This window comes from Euphorbia lathyris, chromosome 1, assembly GCF_963576675.1.
Source record: "Euphorbia lathyris chromosome 1, ddEupLath1.1, whole genome shotgun sequence".
Lineage (NCBI taxonomy): Eukaryota > Viridiplantae > Streptophyta > Magnoliopsida > Malpighiales > Euphorbiaceae > Euphorbia > Euphorbia lathyris.
Genome location: NC_088910.1, coordinates 72,659,247 through 72,677,125, shown reverse-complemented (window position 1 = coordinate 72,677,125; position 17,879 = coordinate 72,659,247). Strand labels below are relative to the sequence as shown.

General features: G+C 35.4%; 1 protein-coding gene and 1 long non-coding RNA gene across 5 annotated transcripts; one reads left to right on the top strand and one right to left on the bottom strand.

Annotated features, from left to right (window-relative positions):
- Positions 1-4,244: 4,244 nt before the first annotated feature.
- Positions 4,245-6,368, top strand: LOC136210512 (L-Ala-D/L-amino acid epimerase-like). 2 transcript variants are annotated; one of them, XM_066001804.1, is made up of 7 exons: positions 4,245-4,770; positions 4,843-4,953; positions 5,031-5,238; positions 5,358-5,655; positions 5,730-5,791; positions 5,880-5,971; positions 6,051-6,368. In XM_066001804.1, the coding sequence occupies exons 1-6, from the start codon at positions 4,306-4,308 to the stop codon at positions 5,957-5,959; spliced, it is 1,224 nt and encodes a 407-aa protein (XP_065857876.1). In that variant the 5' UTR covers positions 4,245-4,305; the 3' UTR covers positions 5,960-5,971; positions 6,051-6,368. The 2 variants fall into 2 exon arrangements, with proteins under 2 accessions (XP_065857876.1, XP_065857868.1); XM_066001796.1 differs by having other exon boundaries at positions 5,322-5,655; positions 6,051-6,367.
- A 6,682-nt stretch (positions 6,369-13,050) lies between these two features.
- Positions 13,051-17,260, bottom strand: LOC136201937 (uncharacterized). Of its 3 annotated transcripts, XR_010674219.1 has the most exons (7): positions 16,939-17,260; positions 16,217-16,306; positions 15,853-15,968; positions 15,719-15,775; positions 15,401-15,605; positions 14,860-15,294; positions 13,051-13,491 (listed from the first exon to the last, which is right to left on the bottom strand). It is a non-coding gene; the product is annotated as an uncharacterized lncRNA (long non-coding RNA). The 3 variants fall into 3 exon arrangements; XR_010674214.1 differs by lacking the exon at positions 16,217-16,306 and having other exon boundaries at positions 16,939-17,258; XR_010674217.1 differs by lacking the exon at positions 16,217-16,306 and having other exon boundaries at positions 15,561-15,605; positions 16,939-17,258.
- Positions 17,261-17,879: the final 619 nt, after the last annotated feature.

Sequence of the window (17,879 nt, the reverse complement as noted above, 5' to 3'; positions counted from 1 at the left end):
TTAATTCAACCAATTAATATCAATTCAGTTCCGTTCGGGTCCAATTCCACCACTTTGGGAATTTGATCTCGGGTTTCGGTTGATGTTCCATTCGTTTGCGTTCGTGAATCTACCTCTACACCAAATTGGACTATAGCGCCAAAGGTAACACTCTGTAGGGTTTACAAGCCTTCCTTTACTGTGCTAATTGATTTTATTTGATTTCTATTTAGTTCAGGGACTAATCTATAATTTTCAATGAGTTTAGGGACTAAACTGTAATTTTCCATTTTTTGGTAAATTTATATTTATTTAGGCTTAATTAGGCGTATAAATGCCCAAACACATAAAATGTGATTAATTACGGGTTTTAGGGGTATTTCTGGAATAAATATTAAATATGTTAGAATAGATAGATTTAGTTCACGGATTTAAATGCATGCTAATGTGATTAGACAATAGGATCTGAATGAGTCCTAATTGATCGAGTCTGGCGTCATAGTTAAATCCGAAAAACGGGTTCCAATGTCCCGCAGCTAATGTTTGTCTGTTTTACAGGTTTAATAGATTTATTTTCTAGGGCTAGATCTGATGTATTATTTGTGAAATTGATGTAATAATTTTATATTTCAGTATTTATTTATTGCTTTTGAACGTTAAAATGATATTAAACTGAATCTGGAAAAAATATTATGATATTCTAACAGAAGTCAAGCTTACGTATTTGTTAATGAAACCCTTTAACCGTTTAATTCACGAACCTAACTCTAAAGAGATGGCATGTTGTGAGCCCGTGTGTCATCTAAACTTTTGACATGTTCCTCAACATTAAAATTCGGGTGGCGACTCTGAATAATTAACCTAATCCTAAAACATGATAAAAAAAAGGGTTAGAAAATAGTCAAAAGAATGCATACACCGGAAGGGACACGCCAAACGTCGTCCTTAAAAACGCTAAGTGACGGTGTTATGTAAAAATGGAATCTCATTTGCCAAAATCCCTCACGAGAGTAGGGTAATCGGGTTCAGCGGTCGCTCACACTTGTGCTATGAAACATGTATGAATATAACTAAAGGTCTATGCATCCAGTATCTGTGTAGTGGTGTAGGAAGCACCACTGCAACACTTGTACAGTCAGATATGGATACAAGTACGTATTGATGTAGCTCAATATGGGACTGGACCGATCCGCTCTCGAAAGATTTATGGTGGACGTGTGATTAATCTTTCTAAGTGTAGAACTCTATTATCTCAAGAACTGATTTTATTATAGTAAATCACTTGGGATTCCATTCACTTTGATATACGCCTAACAGGTCCGTAACAGGATGCCAAATATGGGTATGTTGGGTGAATCATTGAACACGTTGTTGCAGATAGATGAAGTGAACGAATTACCACTCACCTAACGGTGAGCAAATATCAGCGACCACTTGATAAGTGGAACTGAAGAAGTGTATGGCCATACTTTGATAAGTAGTTTACTTATCTGATTCATCAGTTCGTTTTCGATTAAGAAATATAATAAACTATATAGAGAATGATAGCCACCATGTCTCTGGTTTATAATATAAATAGGCAATTGGTAAGAGATAGTGAGAGATCATGTACTGGGTTTCATGTGTCTTGATTATCTACTGGGTTTCATGTGTCTTCTAAAGACGGCTGAAGTAATTCGTATCAGCCAGGAGCAGTAATGGTTTACTAGAACCCACTTACGGCCATTAGGCTTTAGGTCCATGTCTGACTGAGGACAGACCTTTAGGATCATGCACACACAACTCGTGAAACTGAATATAATCATAAATACATGTACTGTATTTAATTGGAATGAAACATGTTAATTAATTGTCAATTAATTAATAGAAGGGATTAATTGATTATTTGTTAAGTAACAAGTTAATCAATTTACTATTTAATTTGATTATGGTTAATTAATTAAATTTTCAAATTTAATTAATTAATCAATTGATTAATTAGATTGCATAGGATAAATTATTAATTGAACCGTAATGCAATATAATCTTTAGGGTTGTATTTATGCTTAGGGATCAGAAAGGGGCTAGTTATAAATTAACCACACTTAACCTAAACCTAATCCGGAAAGGTATTTAAGGACCATGTTAAAAGAATTAAAACCCCAGCCTCCCTTAACACTATGAATTTCGGCCCCCCTATTCCAGTGTTCTTCGTTTTTCCGTTCCCGGATTTTGGCTAGTACCTGTTCGGTTCCTATATAGTTGGTGCACGAGCTCTTTGGAGATTCTTGCGACTTGTGGAATTCTTCAGCCGTCTCTAGAAGAAACTAAACCCGTGAGTTCTCTATCTTAATTTTAAGATTTTTTTAAGGTTCAATCTGTGTTAGTCTAACGCAGTTCAAACTGGATTATAGAAAGTTTTAACGGTAGCATTCCGTTGGGTTTCGTTGATTTTCAATGATTAATCCCCAAGAGCACGTGGTGCTTGTTTCAAGCCATAGCGAGCTTTCTTAAGCTTATAAATATGGTTCAGAAGCTTAGGGTCTTCAAACCCAGTAGGTTGATTTACATAAACCTCTTCATTTATAAATCCATTGAGAAATGCACTTTTAACATCCATTTGAAATAGTTCAAAATTCATATAACTGGCAAATGCACAAAGGATTATGATAGCTTCTAACCTTGCTACTAGAGAAAATGTTTCTCGAAAGTTAATACCTTCTTGTTGGTTGTACCCTTGGGCTACAAGTCTTGCTTTGTTTCTGATGACGTTTCCTCCTTCACCTAACTTGTTTCAGAAGACCCATCTGGTTCCAACGATCTTCTTATCCTTGGGTTTGGGTACCAAGTCCCACACATCATTTCTTCTGAATTGATCTAGCTCCTTTTGCATTGTGATCATTCAGTACTCGTCATTTTCTGCATCTGGAAAGTTCTTGGGTTCCAGAATAGAGACGAAGACAACATTACTCAGAAGTTGTCTTAGTTGACTTTTGGTCATTATAGTGTTCTCAATAGTGTCAATGATGTTCCTCTTAGAGTACCCTCTAGGGATTCTCACTTCTCTCGAAAGATTGGTGTCTTCTGTTACATATGTTTCAACAATATCTGCAGGTAGATTTTAGTCAGCAAATATAATCTCTGACTCAGTTTTACCTTCAGAGGCTCCGACTGAACTTGGTTCAGTAGGTGTTGAGGTTTGTTCTTCTTCTGAATCTTTGCTAGACTTCTCTATAGGGTTGGTGTTATAGAACTCAACACGTACTGACTCTTATAATACAAGAGTTCGTCTATTATAAATCCTATACGACACGAGCTGCACAATATTCTCTTGGAGTCAAACACGAAGCACATTGTGGATAGTTTCAATGAAGCAAAGTTGGATATTTCTGAGTTTGGTTTGTTGATTCGCATGTATCGTGCTATAGTTATTGCTTGTCCGGTCTTAACTTTTTCTCATGTAAAGTGTCAAGCTAATATGGTTGCCGATACTTTCGCTAAGTCTTCCTTTTCTTTGCCAAGTCCAACCTTTTGGGACACATGTGGTTTGTTTATAAGAGCATCCACAATGGTTGTAACAAACCATTGTTACAATTTGGTACCACGTGGACACAAGTAACACCTCTAAATAACACACTATTATAGTCACTTGTTACTTCAAAATTCTATAGCACCCACTCACTATTTATACATACAATAATAGAATAAAAAATAGTAAAATAATAACATGATATTGAGATTCTCTCCATTTGTTTTTTTAATTAAAAAAGAAGGCATTTATGTCACTTTGGTTGTTACTACAGTATATAAGTTAGGGTTAGGCTATGCTTACGTAACACTAAAGTAGTGATTGGTACTATAAGTTTGTTTTTGTAGGATGTTAAAGTTTATTTTATAAGATAAAAATTACATGCTTTGTGATTGGATTAAAATAAAATAAAAAATGTAATATAAAAAGAGAAAATATCCTGGAGATATTCTAAGAGAATATTACATGATAGATGAATTGGGCAGGAACTGAGGGGAATTAAGGAATAAAAAAAAAGTTTGATGGGTTCTTAATAGTCATTATTAGAAAGCGGAGTGATGCCCCAAGAGAAGTAAGAATAATTAATTAAGCAAATTTAGCATGTTGATCGAATTACCTACATTTAAAAACAATGTGTTTGTTGTGCCTCTTCCATACTCCCAAGGGGCATTTTATCATTGGATTGATCAAGTAATACAAGAAACCTGTGATATATTTATGTATAAAAGCAAAAAAACATGTTAAATAAGCAAATTATTATCAAGTTGAACTGAGTCGATCAATATAAAATTTGTAGTAGTAAAGATTTGGTCTCATCAATGGCTCTGATTAATAGTTTCCCATTAACTTCAATCTTTGATTCCTGTTGTAATGTAGAAAGGGTATTCCAGAATGGGAGGGGGAAGATGGTTGTTTGTAGTTTAACGACAGTCATTTCAAATGAATCTGAATCTAAAAGAAGAGGTTTTGGGTTCAAGAATCTGGCAGAGACATTTTGGGTGGATGTACAGAGAGCAGAAGGGAGGGCGTTAAATGTGGAGGTAAATGCAGGAGTAGGTATAGAAAAGCTAGAAAATGTAGCAATTAGAGTGGAACTTATGAATGGATGTGTTGGATGGGGTGAAGTTTCAGTGGTTCCTTCACTTACTACTAGTACAAATCAGACTGTTGCTCTTGCTAAGGTTAAGGAAGCTTCTCAATTTCTGACCTGCAGTTCCCCTAAGATTTTGGATTTGCTTCTTCATGAAATTGCTGGAATACTTCCTGGAACTCAATTTGCTTCTGTAAGTATTATCATATTTTCATCTCTATCTATATGTCCAAGTTATGTAATTTTATATATATTTTTACTGAAGGTTAGGGCTGGAGTTGAGATGGCCTTAATTGATGCAGTTGCGAATAGTATTGATGTGCCTCTATGGAGATTATTTGGCGGTGTATCAAATACCTTGTCCACTGCTATAACCGTAGGTTACTTTCTTACAGACATTTTTTTTTTTTTGGCTAATTATGACCAGATGCTTTAATGAATAATGATGAGCAGCTTCCAACAAATTATCCTGCTGAATTGGCTTCAAAATATTGCGAATTGGGATTCAAGACCTTTAAGCTTAAAATGGGGAACAACATAGGTCCTCAAATCAAAACACTCCAAGCCATACAAACAGCTTCTCCTCATATTTCATTTATACTCGATGCAAGTGAAGGATACACTCCTCAACAGGCCATACAACTTCTTCAAAACTTACATGGTATCGTGTCAACTCCTTACCTTTTGAGTGAATTAGTCCTTTATTTCGATCAAAAGTTGTACAGTTTTCGATCAAGTTTGCAGATTCAGGAGTTACAGTTGCTGTTTTGGAACAACCAGTTCATAGAGATGACTGGGAAGGACTTGGAGAAGTTAGTAACTTGGCCAGAGTGAAGTATGGAATATCAGTTGGTGTTGATGAAAGCTGCCAGAGTTTAAGTGATATTGGAAGAGTAATTAACGAAAATTCAGCACATGTGATCAACGTTAAACTAGCAAAATTTGGGGTTATAGGAGCCCTCCAAGTTGTTGAATTGGCAAGAAAATCAGGCATGCATTTGATGATTAGTAGCACTGCTGAGACTAGACTTGCCACAGGGTTTGCTGCTCATTTGGCTGCTGGCCTTGGTTGTTTCAAGTAATAATATTTCTACAACTCATACTTTGTTTCCATTTAAGGGTTATTGTATTTATATGATTGATGATATGCAGGTTTGTTGGTCTAGATATGCCATTTCTTTTGTCAGAGGATCCTGTGATATGCGGTTGTGAAAGTAAGCTTTTACAAGTTGACATGATAATTAATGTATTTTCCTGCAACATTTAAATTTAAAAAAAAAAAACAAATTTATATATATGTAGCTTCTGGTCCTGCTTACAAGTTCTTGAATGCAAGAGGTCAAGGAGGATTTCTCAAATGGGAATTGCCATCATCAGCCTAAAGTTGATGACTTGTAAGTAAATAGGAATTTTAGCTTTCTAACAACTTTCAGGCTTCAAATCCATAAATTAGACTCACCTGTTTATGTGCAGGAAGGAACCAACAAGACAAACAGCATCGTATCGTATGCTACTTGAAGAGTAAAAAGATTTACTTGACAATATTTACAATCAAGGGAGCATATATACTATAGTCTATAATAACTTATGCCTTATAGCTCGAGTAGCCATTGTGTTTTACTTCAATAATATGTAATCTCAACTCGAGGCTTTCTAGGTCTGGGCTAAATATATATATATATATATATATATATATTCTGAAACCTCTAACTATGTTTCCACATCATCAATATCTATATCTGATATGTGAACCTATTGTTTTTATCAAGCTGAGAAGAACAATTATATAGAAAGTTGACAAGTCACCTTGCATTTAATTTAATCTTCACAAATCCCATGGGGTTATTAGAGAAGTAAACATCGCTAATTGAATTAAATGAAATTGATATTCATTATTAATTCTATAAAATGTTTTAGTGGTTATAGTTCAGTAAGATTAATTCCATGTTAAATAAATTAATTTTGAAAAAAAATTCCAATAATTCTTTCTATAATAGTGATTTTTCGCTCATTCAAAACAGAAAGACAATTCATGTGAAAATTTTCCTTTATGCCAATTTTTTTTCAATGCCCAGAACTTATGTTCCGATTCGTTTGTCCTATTTCTTGGTTTTTTGGTGATAATTCGACACACACAGTTAGAGTTTGACTCACACTTCTTTTGTATTTAGGAAGACGATTGTCGATTGCGGCAAAATTTGACTTAAGGAGACTAATCTCATCGGGCTTCGTAATCTTTTTCTTCCTTTTATCAAGTTCATTTGAAGTTTTATTATATCCAGTTTATTGTAATTCTATTATTTATGTTCTTCAATTGACACTACACTGAATACCCTTTCAGATGACGATTCAAAACCGTCGTCCCGCAAAAAATAAAACTGTCACGGGGCTCACTGCCGTCTAATAGCGCATAAGACATCGGTCACGCTCTGCCATCTCTAGCGGCATCATATGACATGCGTTTACTTGACACTTTGTCATCTCTAGCTGCTTCCTAGAAAGTGACATCCTCCGGAAGTACTTTTTCGTGCAAGCTTATCCCATCCATAGTCAGCATCCGTATATCCCAAAAGAGTGCACTCAGAGGTATTGGGATACCATAGACCTGCACACACAGAACCTTGCAAATACCTAAGGATTCTTTTCACTGCTACGTAGTGAGATTCCTTATGATTAGATTGATATCTAGCACAGTAGCATACAAAGAATTGAATATCCAGCCTGCTAGCAGTAAGATAGAGTAAGGAGCCAATCATACCTTTGTATAATTTGTTGTCTATCGACTTACCAGACTTATCTACTGAGAGAACTGTGTCAGTACTCATAGGTGTAGAAATTGACTTGCAATTTACCATGTCATACTTCTTCAATATCGCATTGCATACTTGGTTTGACTAATGAAGATTCCATTCTTGCCTTGTTTAATTTGAAGTCCAAGAAAGAAGCTAAGTTCTCATGGACATTTCAAATTCTGTTTGTGTTTGTTCGCTAAATTCTCTACAGAGTGTCTATCAGTAGCACCAAAAATTATGTCATCAACATATACTTGTGCTAAGAGGGTATCTTTACCCTTCCTCTTAATAAATAAGGTTGTATTGGATTTGCCTCTAACATAGTTTTTAGTTAGAAGGAAGCTCGTTAAGCGTTCATACCAAGCACGTGGTGCATGTTTTAATCCATACAGAGCCTTCTTGAGTTTATTAACGTGGTTTGGAAGCTTGGGGTCTTCAAAACCAGGAGGTTGATTTATATATACCTCTTCATTTATAATCCTATTGAGGAATTGACTTTTAACATCCATTTGGAATAATTTAAGTTCATATAGCTTGCATAAGCACATAAGATACGAATAGCTTCTAACCTTGCTACATGAGCAAAAGTTTCTCTATATTCAATATCTTCCTGCTGACTGTATCCTTGTGCAACAAGTCTGGCCTTATTCCTCGTCACGTTTCCTTCTTCATCTAATTTATTTCGGAAGACTAATCTGGTTTCGACTGTTTTCTTGTTGATAGGGGTCAAAAACCTCTATCTTTGGGTACGGTTTTAGGACGGTTTTTAGCGTTATTTTATGAATAAAGCGAGCAATTCTCGCATTTATATGCTTTTGTGTGAGTTAGTTACAAATTGTATATCTTCTATTTACTTTTCGTTGTTTAGGCTCGTTTTCTGATTATTTTAGGCAAATATGGCCAAATTAGCCCCTCGCTCAGCGGGGACTGATGCGCCTCGCGGCGTTCGGTACCTCAAGGCTCACTAAGGGATAAGTGTACCCCATCGTTATCAAGTAATAAAATCTGGACAAGTCCAGGTATCGAATCCACAGTATTTATTCTTGCAAGTATCGAGCTACTTAGTCTCAGGTGTTATCTAGGCTGTGTGGGTTTTAAGTTTGTTTGTTTAAATTAATCTACTCCTAGTTGAATTACTCTACTCCTAGCTAAGTTATTCTAATTCGAACTAAGTTATTCTACTCCTAATTAAGTTATTCTACTCCTAATTAAGTTAAACTACTCCTAGGTGATCTTTCACTAATGCAATTACCCGAAGGAACATGGTATGAACGATAATAATGAAGATAGATTATTAGGTAAATAGATTAAAAACCTAATCTAAGTCACTTATATTTAAGGCGATTAACCCTACTTACCCTCGTGAAGTCCCTAGTGCGTGATTCCCTTGTAAGACCGAAACTAGGTCTAAGGCTCAGCAATTTGGGCTTAATCAACTAAGAGGTCGTCAATCTCCTAGGCTCTGACTAAGTCAGATTCAGCTCACAATATGTGCCAACTAGATTTTGGGGCTTTTGAATGAGTTAAACCAATTAAATAAAGCGTAAGACAAAGATTAAATAGATAAATCATAGAACAAAATAAGAGCTAAAATATTATTAAAGATGAAGAACATTGTCACGGGATACAATTAGCCTAGGATTCATGGACTGTATCAAAGGGTGCAAACATAATTAGATGAAAGGAGATAAGAAAATCCATTTCAGGGAACCTGTCTACCCTGCAGCCGGCTTCCTAGGACTTAAGGACGGACCTTGAATAATCCTCGGTGGATGGAGCTTCGGAAGTTCTTCAATGGAGTTTGAAGGAGATGGAGGAGGTGGAGAGGATTTTTCAAGTGGGAAAGCTAAGAAAATTACAATAATCAAAGATGTTTATTTTACAATTGGAAATTCCTATTTATAGACGCGGTTCGGGCCCTCTTTCTGACCTAATTCGTATCCTTTTGCAGGTGGAAAGTCGTGGGGTCAATCGTGACTTCTTGGGACCGGGAATCAGTCTTTTGACTAATTCCCGCAGGGCAACTCACCGAGATGGGCGAGCTGGCCTATGAAGACCAGCTCGCCCGAACAGGCCCCTTAAAGGCCTGCTCGACAGGCTGGCAGTGCCAGCTCGCCGATCCGGCCCCAAAAAGGCCATTTCGACGAGCGAGAATGCCCAGAACGCCTTGCGCGACTGTTGGATGTCCCGAAACGCAACTTTCACCCGAACTCGTTCCTGTTTTAGCCTGCACATGCACGAAAACTCCAAATAACATTAGTTCCGAGGCTAAATTGACCCGCCAATCGCTCATTTTGAGTAAACACTCCGTTTGGTGCGACTTTTGGCGGATCAATTAGCTATAAAAAATAATGGAAATTTAACGTACATGCCAATTTGGCCATATTTGCCTAAAATAACCAGAAAACGAGCCTAAACAACGAAAAGTAAATAGAACATATACAATTTCTAACTAACTCACACAAAAGCATATAAATGCGAGAATTGCTCGCTTATTCATAAAATAACGCTAAAAATCGTCATAAAACCGTACCTAAAGATAGGGGGTTTTGACCCCTATCAAACCTCCTCGCACTTAAAACTTTACTTGTCCCCAAGTAAACTAAAAAACTAAACCTGCAATCACAAGCAAGCTAGAAAACCTCCTGGTTTGACTAGGTGCTTGACACAATTTCGAGCATCTGTAATTACATGAATTCAGAATTACAAAGTAGAGACACGATATCCAAAAGTCGCATTTCAATTATCACAAGTCATATGTTTAAGAAAGGGACACATGTTCAATTAAACGAGCTTAAGGGGATAGCTAAGTAAAACACCTCACCATAGGTAGTTCACTCAATTCACACAATTTTGGTGGCTAAAGTGTTTACTCTCGGCTTATGTTCTTGCTTAGGATTACATTGATTTTGCACGTTCATCCGAGTTCCTCTACTATGCTATATGACTCTGATGATATCAAAAAAGCCTCGAATTGGGGTTGTAATGTGATTAGAGGGTTAAAGATACAACAAGGGTTAGGAGTTCTAGCGCTAGAAAAACAAAATTTTAAAATGGCTTTAGCAAATTGTGAAGTGATTGAGCTTTTTATTCACATATTTTTTTTCTGAGACGTTCTAATTTTAAGAACTGGGAGATAGAGTTCTCCTTCTTTTGTTCGTCTCTTTTCTTTTCCTTTTTTTTTTGGATAGTAATGCTCATTCACTTCTTAGCCTTTTGGCTTGCTACTATGATGCCATAAACAAAGATAAAGCGCTAGAAGAAAACAAAGGCTCAATGTGAGCTTTGCAAAAACTCAGGTTAAGTAACAAACCAAGTGATGGTTTGCAAAAATTGGGTTAGAACGAAAGAAAAATCTACAAGATACAAAATACCGGCTCAAAGGGGCTTCCTAAAGTGGATGAAAAAGAGAAAATAAGGTAAAGAAAAGGGTTAATTCTAGTGAGACTGATTCATCGTTTAACATCTCAAATCATCGCATGTAGGTTCAACTCAGTATTAGGCGCAAAATCTATAATCTTTCCACAAGTTAAAGCATTCACACAAAAATGTCAAGAAAAAGAGCTTTTTGATGTTCGCTCTTGGGCTCAAATTCAACTCACAGTTCTTGGGTTTCAAATTTGTGCTTACTAGTTCTCCTCAAACTCATGTTTAATATCACATGCCTTCAGTTCTTAAGTTATCTGATTTTAACATTTCTTCAAAAGTAGGGTCTAAATGCAAACTTTAGCTCATGCTTTTACAGATACAAGGATTGTGTCCTACACCTAAACTAGTTGTCATGCAATCTTAGATTCGGTTTTCAGCCCTCAAAAACAAATAACGAAGTTTAGATTCGAAGGAGGTTCACGGTTTTAGGTCCTAAATGTGCAAAAACATAGACAAAGCGTAAATAAAACCCGAAAACGTTAACCTAAACTAGACACGACGCAACAAAAATTTAAAAATTATACAAATTTTTGTAAGTTTGTCTACCCCTCCTCCTTACACTTAAAATATGCAATAAGTTCCAACATTGCATCTAAAACCATAAAACACAAGTGTAAAAAGTTAGGGTGGAAAAGACAACTTACTGATCGGCTCCCCTTTCTGTAGTAGTCTGCAGGCGCAGAACTTGCACATCCGAGTTATCCTTGCCAAGATAAAGCTTGAGGCGGTGCCTGTTTACTTTTTGGGTGATCCCATCTTTTCCCTCGATTTCAACCATTCCAGAGGGATGTGCATTGATAACTGAAAATGGTCCATACCATCTACTTTTGAGCTTGCCAGGGAAGAATTTCAATCGGGAGTTGTACAGCAGTACTTGATCACCTATCTGGAAGGTTTTCTTTTGTACTTTCCTATCATGCACCCTTTTGGTTCGTTCTTTGTATAACTTGGCATTCTCGTAAGAATTGTACCGGAGCTCATCCAGTTCGTGCAGTTAAGTTAACCGTAGGTCACCTGAAAGTTTAGAATCAAAATTTAAATATTTCAGTGCCCAATAGGCCTTATGTTCTAGTTCAACAGGTAAATGACAAGATTTCCTGAAAACTAAACGATAGGGGGACATTCCTATGAGAGTCTTAAAAGCTGTCTGGTATGCCCAAAGGGCATCATCCAGCTTAAGACTCCAATCTTTTCTAGAATTCCCTACTATTTTCTCAAGAATACATTTCAGCTCTCTATTTGACACTTCCACCTGACCACTGGTCTGAGGGTGGTAAGGTGTTGCAACCCTATGAGCTACGTCATACTTTTGGAGCAAAATGTCAAATTGCCTATTGCAGAAATGGGATCCCCCATGATGATGGTCCGAGGGTGCCGAATCTAGTAAAGATATTCTTTTTCAGAAATCTCATCACCACTCGAGCATCATTTGTGGGTAGAGCTTCAGCTTCTACCCATTTGGAGACATAGTCAACCGCTACAAGAATGTATTGGTTGTTGTGCGACATGGGGAAGTGTCCCGTAAAATCTATGCCCCAAACATCAAACAGCACATACGAGTATGCCTTGTTGAAGCATCTCACACTACAAGAAAAAAGCAGTGTACCAACGACATGAAGTCATCGGTATTCAGCAATTTCCCGTCGGTAAAAGTAATTACCGACGACATACCGCCCAAACAGACGTTCAAGGCAATTCCTCCGTTGGTACAAAAATTACCATCGACAAAGTCATTATCGTCGGTATTAAAGACGACAATGTCGTCGGTAACTCCTAACAGAATAATCAAAACATATAATACTTCTCTCATTTAGGTATGCCTCATGTCATCGGTAAGTCGTCGGTAACTTGAAATCGTCGGTAAGTCATCTTTAAAGTTTAACCAAAATATGGCACTAATTTATTGGCTCCGCTGATATTTAGACAGTATGTCGTTTGTAATTTTTAAGGCTATATTTTGGAACAAAATTATTACCATAGTAATGTTGTTTGCAATTATATAAATATTGAATGTGATATTTTTGGCACAAAATTATAGCCCTCAGTATATCACCAAAAAAATGCATAAATTTTAAAAATATAATGATCGATAATGTCGTTGGGAATGTATATACAGTCTTTTGCCGGTATGTCAAAAATAATATATATATATATATATATATATATGCTAAACATAACACTGAAATCAAAATACTGGACTCTAGCAACTCATAAACAATATAGTGGAGTGTAGAAAATTCTATCAAACACAATTCAGTACAAGGATATGCAATATGTGAAATCAAAATACTAGATTCCATTACAACTCCAAATAAGCGTAATTTAACAAATGTTGGTGGTGGTGAGCATTGAACATGGCCTTCACATTTACACCAACAATTAATCTTTATGATAAAATGAACCTTGATGGAAAACCACATTCAAGTGATCCTCTGCTACACAATATATTAAATTCATGACATCTCCAGGATCAGGATGAAAATAAAGAAAGGCATGTTATTGAGGCATTAGGTATCAACATTACATAGAAAGAGCCTAAAATATTGAACTGCTTAACCTCAATTGAATTGGGATGCAATTGGCAACTATGAGTTTTACCATGATCGGCTATCAACCAGACAGCCTCAACTATACTTGACCACCGTGCTTTCGTCAGTGGTAAAACGTACTTAACAATAGCACAACAAAGTTTCCTGTAAAAGAAAATAAATGACGACATTATTGGTCCATAATCACAAATATGTCAAGAAAATTAGTAAAATTGGCGAAGAATCTTAACCATGTAACTTTTCTGTCCATGAAGCAACACAATAGTATCAACATTCACACCATACTATTTCATATAATCGTACGTTCCAAGATAGTTACAATGGTAAAAATAAGCAAATTTCTGGCAGGGATAAAAAAAGAAACATTTCAATCGCAAAAAGTGTGCAACCCAAATTCTCTTTCATAAAATCTTTTGAGTGAAGAAAAAAAATGATGCATTAAATAAGTTGTTATATAGTTTGAAGCAGTAGCTGCAGAGACAGTAAAGGCAGAATCACTATGGTTGAAGGTAACATAATATTTGGAAGAAATGTCCTTCACATTAAATTTCAGAAATTTACATACAGAATAGGGTTAAGGTGCAAAAATACCCCTAACGTTTTGGGTCAGGAGCAATTTTACCCCTAACGTCTAAAATGGTGCAATTTTGCCCCTAACGTTTGTAGCCAAGAGCAATTTTACCCCTAACGTTGGTAATTTGGGTCAATTTCAGATATTATTATAAAACACATATATTTTTATTCATTATTTTGCACCAATTTCATATCAATTCATCCTAAAAAAAGAATTTCATGTTTTTTTGTAATTTAATAATAGAATTGGAGATTAATATTTACAAATTCGGTGAATTTTTTGAATTTTTTTTATCTAATTCATACAAAAGACAATATATTTTTTTATTTTTTTCACATCCCAGCATATGTTTATGATTTGTTACTGATAAAATGACGCATATATGAAGTGTAGATGATAAGATTCATGACCGAGAAGACAGTTTGATGAATTATTTCTGAAATTGATCCAATTTATCAACGTTAGGGGTAAAATTGCTCTTGGCTACAAACGTTAAGGGTAAAATTGCACCATTTTAGACGTTAGAGGTAAAATTGCTCCAGACCCAAAACGTTAGGGGTATTTTTGCACCTTAACCCTACAGAATAAACATGAACATAAGATCTACAGAATTTAAAAAAAATATACAAAAATTATAAAACCCCAACTAGACTTTCGTAATCAGCACCTGCACCTACGTCAATGGAGTATACTATCCACCAACTACTCCCATTCTTTTAGAAAGAAAAGAAAAGGGTTACTAATCTGGGACGGAAGTGTCAGTATGTTGTACTGAACCCGCAAATTCAAAATATCCTTTTTCTAGTCTTGTTTTTCTATTAAGCATTGAATATACTATCCTTTTTCTAGTCTTGTTTTTATATTAGGCAATATATATACAGAGCTCGGGATTTTTACTTCTTTCTGTAAAGAAACCTTATGATTGACAGAAAGCTGACCTTATCTTTGCTCTTAGTCGCTAATATGATAGTGCGGATGCTAAGACAACATATGTCGTGGTTAGTATGACCTCCCGCGCTAAGTTGTTCCAATCTCTACACTGAGTAACTGAACTTAGCAGTGCTGCTAACTTTTAGATATGTTTAACACATCCAAATCAAAACTATGTTATAGTTTAGTAAGAAAAAGAAGAGAGAAGTTTGCGTTTACCGGGATTTTAGCTTGCAAGTGAATGAATTTCCTTTCGTAACTGCGAATTGAAATCTCACTTTTGACGATCCCCATTCTTTACTGAGCTTGCTTTGCTCATAAGAGTGAATGACCCATGGAAAAAAGCAGTCCAAGGAAGTGAGACTTTGACCTCGCATAGGTGTTCAGGCTATCCTTTACACGCAGTGGCTATCCACACATTGATTAGCTTCCCATACTCCTTCCTGCCAAACCAACAAGTGGTCATTCAAAATTATGTAAAGCCGGCCATTAAAGAAAAGTTTAACTTTCAATAGGAGTGGAGTCCCCGTAATAACACAAAATCATTACCAAATCATGCCCAATTTCCCACCAACAAGATCCAATTACGTCCAACTCCAAGACAATTTATATGAATCCCACTCGTATACACGAAACCATAATGCATTTATCATATTCAAGCCAACAGAAGCTTGGTACAAGATTGTATGGAAAATATTCTTGTACTTACAGCAGGAGACAATGATCTCAACTTCTGACCCCCAACTTTTCCAACCTTCATTTATAAAATCACATCAATGGTCAATGTCTTAATATAGAGCTTGCATCATAATATGGTATCAAAATAAAATTAGATATGATAAATTTTATCAAATATCTATTGCTTACCGCTGCTACAGATCCAACATTCGGATTTCTTTCTTGAAAGTCTTTCGGAACTCCTCACTGTAAAATGGGGATGAAACAACTTTAGAACAGTTGCTAGGAAAAAAATGAAGTAAAAGCAATAAGAAGATGCATACAGGAAGACAAAGAAAGCACTAGGAGGCCTTTTGGTTTGTTTGGATCCTTCTTTGCCTTTTACTCCTTATTCATTTGTTTGCTACTCTTATCAGTAATAGGCTCTGCCTTTATCATTCTGAAAATGATAAGAGATACATATGTTCGGTCACACTAACATTCCGATAATAATTGTATCCACCATCAAATATATAACATTAGAGATCAATTTGACCTTATTTAGCCAGCAAACTAAAATCCTCTTAATTATCAAGGAAACCCTTCTAAATAATCATGTCATCCCAGAAGAGAACATACAATATCATGTAATTTCAATTTGAGCATTACATAGAATATAAACTATGAAGCATATGAAATTGAACTGACCTATCATCAGCATGCTTAAAAGCTTCTTTTGGGCCCTTTGATGCCCCTTGACCTTTACCCTTGGTAGTCTTTATTTTTGGCTTTGTATTACTATATGAACAAGACTCGAATGAAATTGCCAATTGAGTACATGATAGATAAATTATTACTCCAATCATGCAAGTCAAAGAACAGTATATATATATAAATATATATATATCCACATATACAAGCATGAAAAATAAACATCATAGATGTAGCCCGCATATTCAAGGAAACAGAAAAGAAGAACCAATAGAACCACCAGCAACAACTGCTGAAAATTTCACAAAACAAAAAAGGATCGAGTCATTAAATATAAGAAAAAGAAAGGCATCTCTATATCACCCAGACACAGCAACCAAAAAATTATTGCAAGTAAAAATCACAGCATTAGAGAGCTATCAAATATGATATCTTGATGTCAGCATGAAAATGAAAATAAGCTAAAATTTCTCCGATATAATCGCTTTAAGTAACATCAAAGGAAAGCTCAGGTACTCTAGAATCGGTAATCAGCATAATAAAAGGTTAAAAAACCTAACAGAAAAGAACAATACAAGAAAACAGAGACTACCGTACAAGAAGTTCAAAGCCCAGTACCTCAATTTTCTATAGTACCAAACAGAAGCGAAGAAGTAAATGGAAATACAGGGAATAAAATTAAGAAAGGAGATCTCAATAAAGAATGAAAGCAAGCCTACCTTAGAAGCGCAGAGAGCGGAGCGGCCATGTCTAACCAGAAACAAAGTTAAACCAGATGACCTAGCAAAATGTATGTACATGATCCAAAACTCTATAATCATATAATTCGAATCCGAGAGCAGCCAGAGCAGAATTCGAATCCCATCCACCACTGTGACCCAAAAAAAGATTTTAGAGAACTGATTCGAACCAGAGAAATTAATCAACCGAGAGATGCTTGGTATTTGCCCCCGAATCAGAAATTAGGGAAATGCATCTGTACCGTTAGAGAGAGAGAGTTTGTTTTTGCCCTAGAATCAGAAATTAGGGAAACGCATCTGTTTAGTTAGAGACAGCAGTGAATGAGTAAAAGGTAAAAAAAAATTAAGAGGGAAGCTTTTAGGGAAATGGATGAAGGTAAAAAAAAATTAGAGGGAAAAGTAAAATAAAATGATTGGAAATTTTAGAAAAAGGGTGGGAAACAAACTTGATAGTGATTTTTTTGATGTCATTGCTAAGTTGTTGGTATTTTTTTAGAATTAAAAGCTAACATAAATTTAACTTAAAATTGAAATTTATGTGTGAATTCAACTTTTAAGTTGATAAATTTTGATAAAGTAGTTGAATTTTATTAAAAATTTGGTATCAAAATTAATTATACACAGGTTAATTTGTTAAAAATTGCAAATTTGATAACTGAGTTAATTCCTAAACTTTTATTTTGACTAAATTTATACTTCTTGCCATTTAAAAACTATTTTGACCATTATTTTTAAAAAAATTTTAATATAGTTCTAGAAATTTGAAGGTATATCGTAAGAATGTTCTCTATAATACCAATGACATGGCATTGTCATGTATTGTCATTAAAACTTCCAATGACAAATGTCGTTGGTAATATATGTCGTTGGTAATATATATCGTTGGTAAGTTATTTGCATTTTATGGCTATTTTCGTCTA